Source organism: Xiphias gladius, chromosome 13 (genome assembly GCF_016859285.1).
Source record: "Xiphias gladius isolate SHS-SW01 ecotype Sanya breed wild chromosome 13, ASM1685928v1, whole genome shotgun sequence".
In the NCBI taxonomy this organism is placed as follows: Eukaryota; Metazoa; Chordata; class Actinopteri; order Istiophoriformes; family Xiphiidae; genus Xiphias; species Xiphias gladius.
Genome location: NC_053412.1, coordinates 6,927,485 through 6,935,683, shown reverse-complemented (window position 1 = coordinate 6,935,683; position 8,199 = coordinate 6,927,485). Strand labels below are relative to the sequence as shown.

The following is an 8,199-nucleotide window of genomic DNA, read 5'->3' as shown; positions in this document are numbered from 1 at the left end:
ATCAAATACAACAGGGCGTCAAAATCAGAGTTCCTGGTTGGAAAGCCAATTACATTACACTGACAGCCTAATCCGCTGTGGGGATGGGAGTATTCGGGATGTCTGACCTGCCTCCTCGGCACTGAAGTGCTCCAGAGGATTCCCAGCTGAGTCGGCGTTGAACAGCAAGACGGTAAAAGTGAGATCAGCATGAGAAGGAATCGCTGCACTTTCCTGGCGAGACAGTCGAGAAAAAGAGAGAGTGGAAAGGAATACAAGAGAAAAAACACTCAGTGTGACAAATGACTACTCTCAGCATCAATATAACTGCTGAAACTGGAAAAAGATTATTAAGGAATTTATTACACTCTGAAGCCTGACACTCTTAACATGTTAGTTTCATAGCAATCTCTGATGTTGCTGTTACCTGACATGTATATCTGTCAGCATACAGGGCCTGCCAGGGTGTAGGGGAGGACTGGCGAGGGATCGTCTGGTTGTGTTCCTCTTGATTGAGAGAAACTGAAGCAGGAGGAGGAAGAGGGCAGCGAGGTGAGGTGACAGTGCGGAGGAAGGAGAGCAGAGGAAAAGGAAGAATAAATCAATACAGCTGCACCACATCCAACATATCAGATGTCCGCGCTTCGTTTTAGTGAACGCCGCTCCTTACTGGTGAAGTGGGCTCTGGCAAGCCTCTCAGTGCAGCTGAGGTTGTCCAGGTCTGAGTCCATATCCTGATACAGCAGCAGTCTGGACTCCTTCTCTATAGCCAGGGCAGAGTTGTCCAGCCGGCACACCAACAAACCATTATCGCCTACAGAAAGACAGAGACAGGAAACAGTGCGTCGGATCAGTGCATGATGGGAAGCATGATATGGTTCTCATTTTTTGTGCAGATTTTTGTGTGATTTGCTGAGCGGCCATATTGCCCACTGAACTAGATTCCATGCAGAAGATTGTGTGTGTTCAATCTCTGCCACCCATATATGCTATTTAGAGATTAGCCGGTATTCAGGAACTTTACCTAGTCCCACATTTGCTGTGAAGCAATTTGATTATACACGTATTCATTTAGTGGGGCCTTGAGATCAAATGATTAGTCAATTACCTAATAAGTAAACGCCAAGACTCATAATAGGTTCATCAATTAATTGTTTGTCATTTCTTTAGCACAAATTCCAATTATTCTTTGGTCCCAGCCTCTCAAATGTGAGATTTCTCTGGTTTATATATTGCAAAAATTGAATATTTTTGAGGTTTGAATACAGTTAGTCTTGAGTGTCTGGGGGTCCCAGGAGTTCTGGTTCAGGACAAATTGAAACTACAGAAGCAAGCCAAATGAAAAATCAAAATGATCCCACATTCAACTGAACCACAGACCATGACACACACTGCGGCTTCTCTCTGACCTCCACAGGGTGGCCTAATGGTTTTCAGAGGCTTCGCAGTTTGTAATTAGCCAATCCTCCATTAAGCATCCACCCTGCTGAAGCTACCCTGCCAGCTGACCCCTGACCTCACATAGAGTATATTGTCACTGAAGCACTCACCCTGAGGTCACCCCCCCAGCCAAAAAAAAGAAAAAGAAAAAATAGAAATATAATTCCGATTATGCTGGAAAAATAGCTTTAAACCGGCATAGAGACGGACTAAGTATGGTTATTTAAAATGCTGTTAAGGATGTTACTCATGAGTGTGGACATTATCGGATAAAGTGACGATGACATGCTAGTTACACCCATGAGTGGCAAAAAAAAAAAAAAAAAAAGAAGCCAGAGAGCGAAACAAAAACAGTGAACTGTATCAACACATTGTCTTCACGCCACATCAAAGTGAACAGCGAATGTCAGCGAAGTGACACGTTAGCAGCAGCAGCAGCAGCAGCACATCAGCATCGTTACCTTGGTACATGAATTTAGTGATGAACTGGCCATTCTGCTGTCTCGCCACTTCGCTCTTAAAAAGTCCCGTTAGAGTTTTCCCCAAAGCCCCCGAACTGAAGAGCGCTGCAGCCACAAGCGCGGCCAATAAACACGACATTTTCCCCTTTTGCAGTTTAACGCTATCGACAAATAAACGTTAGCTAATCAATTCAATGAGCCACGAAGCCAGAAGTGAACCCAGCTGCGTCAAGTTATACAGAGTTACCTAGGTTACGACCGGAAGTGGGGTGTTTCTGCCCTCAAATAAAGGCATGATGTGTGTCATATTTGGGGGATAAATTAAGCACAAATCATTTTCACGGAGTACAGAATGACACGAAAACACCAAGACACTAAAGTGTTTTTTTTTTTTTAAATTAAATTAAGTATGAAAAAAACTAAAAACGAAAACTGGAACTGTTGCTAACTCAAAAACATCAGACATGACAAGGTGCCACAGCTTGTGCGGAAATGCACAAGTGAAGTATAAGAACCTCGAAACTGTACTTAATTGCATTACTTTGGGACGATAAACAGAAATATGTGACTTGACTAAATAAAAACTACCTTAAATTACAGGTGTAAAACAGTGAATATGTTAGTGGGAGTACATTTTGAAAAAAAGCTGTACTCTTATTTTGAAAAGAAGTTCCGGACCCCACATGTCTATTGTAGCTCACTCCGTTGCCCTGCCCGGTCGGCACCGTTGACAGTTTGATTGATCTGGGATTCACACAATCAAAGAGAACTTACTTGATCACGTCACACAGGGCGACCACCCGGAGAGCAGAATGCGGTCCGCTTGCGCCAAACGTCCCGCCCATTTTCAACGTGTCAACACTGCCGTAAAGCAAGCCGGCCACTGTCGCACATCACACAACGAATCCACTGTCAACAAGAAGTTGCGCGCTCCCAGGTAGTTAACCAGCAGGCTCCATGACTGCGTCTAAAACAGTGAAGATGTAGTGATTATGTTCATAGGAGACGTTCATGTGAACTGACATTAGCCAGAGCGGAGGATGGGCTTTAACAGGACTGTTCTGGTGACTGGAGGCTCTGGATTCATGTGAGTTCATACTAGATAATGTCACTTCAAATTCAGGAGGAAGATGTGACATAATGTTGAGTTCAGTTTCTTAAAGCAACATAACCCGACCTCTCTCATGAATATATTCTATTGGATCCATATTACTGCTGTACTAACACATAAGCAGCTTATTCTACATACTTTATACACTGCTGGGTGGTTTAATGTAATGTATTTATGATGCTTATTATAGGTAGGTTTTTGTGATAAGCAGGTCTTGATCTAATGCATGATTGTTGTTTTTTTTGTTTTGTTTGTTTGTTTTTTTAAATCTGAATCACCAAAGTATTTGAGGGCATCATCATCATCATTTGTTTGTGCCCAAAAGATGATACGTAATAGATAGATGTGTATTCCTTTTAGGCATTAACAACAGAGAAATGTGGGGGCCGCTGCAGTCAGAGAGCCACACAGATAAAGAAAGAGACACAGAGGACAGTGGGACAGAGCACATGCGCGTCCTCTTTGAAACGAGGTGGTTTTCAGTCTGTCTGATGTGTTCTGTATCTGTCACCCTCCAGTGGCTCCCATCTTGTGTGTTCACTGGTCACCAGACACCCCGACTGGAGAATTATTAACCTGGATGATGTGAGTTTTCACTTTCTCTGTGTGCGTGTGTCCACAAATGGATGAAAGGATCTATAGATGTATGTGTTGAACTACTGACCCATAATGGAGTAAATACTTTTTTTTTTTCTTGCTCCAGTGCAGAATCTTTGAGTGGGTTGACCTCATGTGTGAGCGGCTGTAAGCGTGTTTCTCATTGTCTGATCTTTTCCAGCTGGATTACTGCTGCAGCCCCCGGAGTCTGGAGAGCATTGAAGACAGAGCAAACTACACCTTCATCAGGGTGAGAGCTGCTGTAAACTAATGTTTTACAACTCAAGATAACCTGAGAGAGCAGCTGCCTTTTCTTGCATTTGTACTATTATGATAACTAGTAGTATGGCTATTTAAACCTCCTGCTTTCTTCAACAGGGGGATGTGTGTAACTCGAGGTTGGTGAACCACATTTTCAACACAGAAAACATCGATGTGATCTTCCACCTGGCAGCCAAAACACACGTCGGTGAGCAGCAGTTGCTGAGACTGTGGTTAGGCTTGTGTACTGAGCCGATATTACTTTTTTTTTTTTTTTTTTAAATTCCCACGCACTTTTGTCTTTGGTTCCCACAGAGTCGTCGTTTAAATCTCCATCTAGTTTCCAGCGAGTTAACATCGACGGAACCAGAGTTTTACTGGGAGCTGCCCATCAGGCCCGACACCAGCCACAGCGCTTCATCTACGTCAGCACCGATGAAGTGTACGGAGCCAGTCTGGACGAGGTCACTGAAGAGTTTTTTGTTTGTTTGTTGTTTTTTTTTAATAAGATTTTTGGGTGGTTGTGTGGAGTTTGGGTTTATGGGTCATTTATCTACTTGGATATTGGGTGTGTATTCTCTGCAGGTGTTTGATGAGAGCAGTCCAGTGAGGCCCTCCAACCCATATTCTGCCACTAAAGCAGCTGCAGAGTACCTGGTCCGATCCTACTGGGACAAATATAAGGTACACACACACACACACACACACACACACAGGCAGGGATTTGGTTTATAAATTACATGAATATTTTTAAATTATCAAAACTGAAAGCCTTAAAAAACATGTATCATACAGTTCTAGTTCCTTTAGTTTGTCACTTTGTTATAGAATGTCTCTTTTTCGAATTGATAAAGATCTTTGAGTTTTTGATTGTTAGTCAGATTCAACACGAAATTTCACAACGTCTCCTTGGGCTTTTTTAACAGTTGTTTGCTATTTTCAGACCCAACGATTAAGACATGAGTCAAGAAAACAATCATCAGAGTGATCGAAACCGAAGACGGTAGTTAGTCGCAGCCCTAAAATGAACTATCAGGCACATTAAAAATTGCGGCATTGCTTAAATTCTTCGAGTTTAAGTTGAGGGACAATAAAATAAAGCAAACGCCATGATTTGTGTAGTCATAACAAAATGTTTAATTATGAGCTATGACCATGTTTTTAAAAAAATATGATTTATATTTCCTGCATATCCAGGGCATGTTCTCTGTTTTAAATAATATGAAAAAAAGAATCAGCTTTTCTCACATTTGCTTTAGTAGATGCAGTTGGACTTCCTGCCCCTGAGCTGTTTTTTTTCTTTTTTCTTTTTCTTGAAATAACCAATTGTAGTTTCAGAACCATTATTAATAACAGTATATCTGATTGGAAACACACCATATTGGGCAGTTTTTTTTAAATTTTGATCTTTAGACTGGTCTCAAATCCGAATTCTACTTTTGAACGAAAAAAGTCTGCAGATCCAGGTTCTGTTCCTCATGGTTCTTTGTGCTCTGTTTATCTGTTACCAGTTCCCAATCATTATTACCAGGAGCAACAACATCTACGGGCCCAGACAGTACACTGAGAAGGTACGATAGCCTGACAGTGGATGGGGGGCTTTATTGCAGAAATAAGGCTCACTTCCCATTGATTATTTCTTTGCCCAAAAAATTAAAACAATCCTCAACTGACTTTTCAAATAATGAATCGTCATCTTGATCTTTCAGGTGATTCCAAGGTTTCTCACCCTCCTGCAAATGAACAAGAAATGGTAGGTTGGTTTGACTTTTATTTTGGAAAGGTTTTACTGAGAAACCTTGCAGTTATAATCCCGCTTTAATTGTTTGCCGTGGGACACTGAGAGAAAAACTAATCAGAGTAAATCTAGTTTCTCTTTCCGTTCTCTGCCGCAGCACCATCCAGGGAACGCTCCCTAAATCCCGCCATTTCTTGTTTGTCGATGATGCCATCATTGCCTTCCTGCTGGTTCTGGAGAAAGGGATTGTGGGCGAGATCTACAATGTGGGGACAGGCTGTGAGATTCCCATCATGCAACTGGCCAGGGAGCTTATCAGGATGGTGAGTTAAGGGGTGTTTTTTTTTTTCTCATTCAGACATTTATTGAGAGGTAGCAAACTTTCAGTAAACTATTAATGAAACACTTATTAAAACTGCTTGTTTTTTATTTTTTTTCTTAGGTCAAGAATGTGCCAGACTCTGAGCTAAATGATTGGCTCGAGTTTGTGCCTGACAGGTGAGCAATGCAGAAAAGATTTGCACATTTGTTTTTTAACTTTCGTCACGAAAGTCAAAAAACAAATGTGCAAATCTTTTCTGCATTGGTACTCAACACTTCCAGGACATAGCCACATCCTTGCACTCTTGCACATTTAAAACAAATGTAAATCGATAAATCTGATTTTATTGACTCATTATTATTATTATAGCTATTAACACTATGACCGACACATCAGGAAGCAAATGTTTCAGATTTCAAATCTGATCTTATGTTTTCACATAACACCTTAACACCACGGGCCACATCTGAATGTACTGATGCTCTACAGGCCACGTGTCGACCTGCGCTACCCCATCAAGTGCGAGAAGCTGCAGCAGCTTGGCTGGAGAGCGGAAGTGTCCTGGGCTGAAGGCATCAGACAGACTGGTACAGTAACACACACACACACACACACACACACACACACACACACACACACACACACACACACACACACACACACACACACACAGCACAGGCCTCTAGAAAATATAATCTCTCTATAGTCAAGGAGACAGGACCAGTACATTAAACCCACCATCCACAGTAGGTGTCCATTTGAGCCCAAACTGTCCAAATAAACAGAGCGATAGAGCTATATAATGTGGTTATGGATTCCTGTTTTTTTCGTGTCTTACAGTCAAGTGGTACCAAGAACACCCAGACTTCTGGTCAGCCGCAAGCGATGACCAAGGACAAATCAGAAGCGAGCTTGGAAAAGCTCCCAACAAATAAGTGGCCTCAGCTGTGCCCTTCGGCTTGACTGACAGGACGCAGCGTGAACTGAGTCACCGAGCAGTGACTTTTTTTGTTTTTCTACAAACTTGATATTTATGTAGCAACAGGACCAACGGGAAGGCAGAGCCTCCCCTTCAACCAAAGCAAAGTTTCTCCTGCATATGAATGCCCTTTATCTTGATATTAATGACTGATTCAGCTGATATTGATAAGCTTTCTTATTTTGCTCAACTTGGGCTTTCTCAGTTTTTATGTACACGGTTTAGATGTTTAAACACACTCTGGAAGTATGTGGAAACCCGAAAGCTCAGTTAAAACAATTTGATGTTTTTTTTGTTTGTTTTTTTTAAAATCCTTCTTGCACACCATTCAAAGTCAGCAGGTAGCTTGTCAGTCCATTGACCAAATATTCTAGTGGTGCGGCTCAGAACAGGGAAGACACATGCATTACGAATGTGCCTGAATTATATAACTAGTCAAATGTTCTGTAGCGGAAAATTATTAAGATTTCTAGAGGCTACTTTGTGTTAGTTTCAGTTTTAGTCTCGATGTATATGCATGTGTGTAAAAAGACAATTAGAAACCTGGTTATGTACACGGCTGAGAAACTGGCTTTCTCCCGGAGAAATCTCAGCAGGTTTTCTCCTAATCGTGACATTTAAGAAATCCAGTTACCACCGGAAGACAGCTGAAACCTGGTTGCTGAAGTCCGTGTAAATGCACCGATGGTCACGTGAGATTATGGAGAAGGAAATCCCTGCTCCAGGCAACAGCTTTTGCCAGATCCTGCTATTATCCAGCATGGGTAGCAAGTTTTAGCAAATCTACTTTAGGTGCAATTTTACATTTTAAATTTACGTTAAACCTTTAGTAGCATTTTGATTAGTTTAAAGATTACTTTTATAACAAAAAACAAGTGTCTTATAATAAAAGGATGAGAAGGGAACTGCACCTAATTCAAATTCAAGTCATCTCAGTCTGATGCAATTTACACTGTACACACTCTCAATGTTTTTTCATATGATGCTGTAGAATGTATTTAACTACAAATAAACTTAATATTTAATAACTTCCGGCATTGTTCATGCTTTTCTCAAACATCTAAAATCCTACAAACACCACACATACATAGAAAGAAGAAACAGAAAAAAAGTTACATTTGCAAATCCAAACCTTTATTTGTGGTAAAATCAGAATAGATGCACAGTTTTTTTTTGTTTTTTTCTTCTTCGTGCAGTGCTCCTCTTCGTGCACAACTGCTAAACTAATACATAAAGCAAATACTAACTAGCAGGCTGGTGCTGCTGTGTGTTCACATGGAGGGGTCTGGCCAGTCAGTAATGGCGACAACA

The 8,199-nt window shown here is 41.3% G+C and overlaps 2 protein-coding genes across 3 annotated transcripts; one reads left to right on the top strand and one right to left on the bottom strand.

Moving 5' to 3' along the window:
- Positions 1-54: 54 nt before the first annotated feature.
- LOC120798375 (integral membrane protein GPR180-like) lies at positions 55-2,088 on the bottom strand. Its single transcript, XM_040142628.1, has 4 exons — positions 1,881-2,088; positions 650-793; positions 407-501; positions 55-213 (listed from the first exon to the last, which is right to left on the bottom strand). Exons 1-4 carry the CDS (start codon positions 2,017-2,019, stop codon positions 55-57), a joined length of 537 nt encoding a protein of 178 aa, XP_039998562.1. The 5' UTR covers positions 2,020-2,088.
- A 692-nt stretch (positions 2,089-2,780) lies between these two features.
- On the top strand, positions 2,781-8,091 carry LOC120798096 (dTDP-D-glucose 4,6-dehydratase-like). 2 transcript variants are annotated; one of them, XM_040142127.1, is made up of 12 exons: positions 2,781-2,967; positions 3,510-3,576; positions 3,770-3,838; positions 3,967-4,057; positions 4,165-4,313; positions 4,435-4,533; positions 5,361-5,420; positions 5,559-5,602; positions 5,745-5,910; positions 6,030-6,085; positions 6,399-6,496; positions 6,750-8,091. In XM_040142127.1, the coding sequence occupies exons 1-12, from the start codon at positions 2,921-2,923 to the stop codon at positions 6,842-6,844; spliced, it is 1,041 nt and encodes a 346-aa protein (XP_039998061.1). In that variant the 5' UTR covers positions 2,781-2,920; the 3' UTR covers positions 6,845-8,091. The 2 variants fall into 2 exon arrangements, with proteins under 2 accessions (XP_039998061.1, XP_039998062.1); XM_040142128.1 differs by lacking the exon at positions 6,030-6,085.
- Positions 8,092-8,199: the final 108 nt, after the last annotated feature.

Coding starts and splice junctions, on each gene's coding strand:
- LOC120798375 (XM_040142628.1), bottom strand. CDS start 2,019: ATGTCGTGTTTATTGGCCGCGCTTGTGGCTGCAGCGCTCTTCAGTTCG. Junction 794..1,880: donor CACTAAATTCATGTACCAAG/GTAACGATGCTG, acceptor GTCTTTCTGTAG/GCGATAATGGTTTGTTGGTG. Junction 214..406: donor CTGACAGATATACATGTCAG/GTAACAGCAACA, acceptor CTGTCTCGCCAG/GAAAGTGCAGCGATTCCTTC.
- LOC120798096 (XM_040142127.1), top strand. CDS start 2,921: ATGGGCTTTAACAGGACTGTTCTGGTGACTGGAGGCTCTGGATTCAT. Junction 5,421..5,558: donor CCAGACAGTACACTGAGAAG/GTACGATAGCCT, acceptor TTGATCTTTCAG/GTGATTCCAAGGTTTCTCAC. Junction 5,911..6,029: donor CCAGGGAGCTTATCAGGATG/GTGAGTTAAGGG, acceptor TTTTTTTCTTAG/GTCAAGAATGTGCCAGACTC.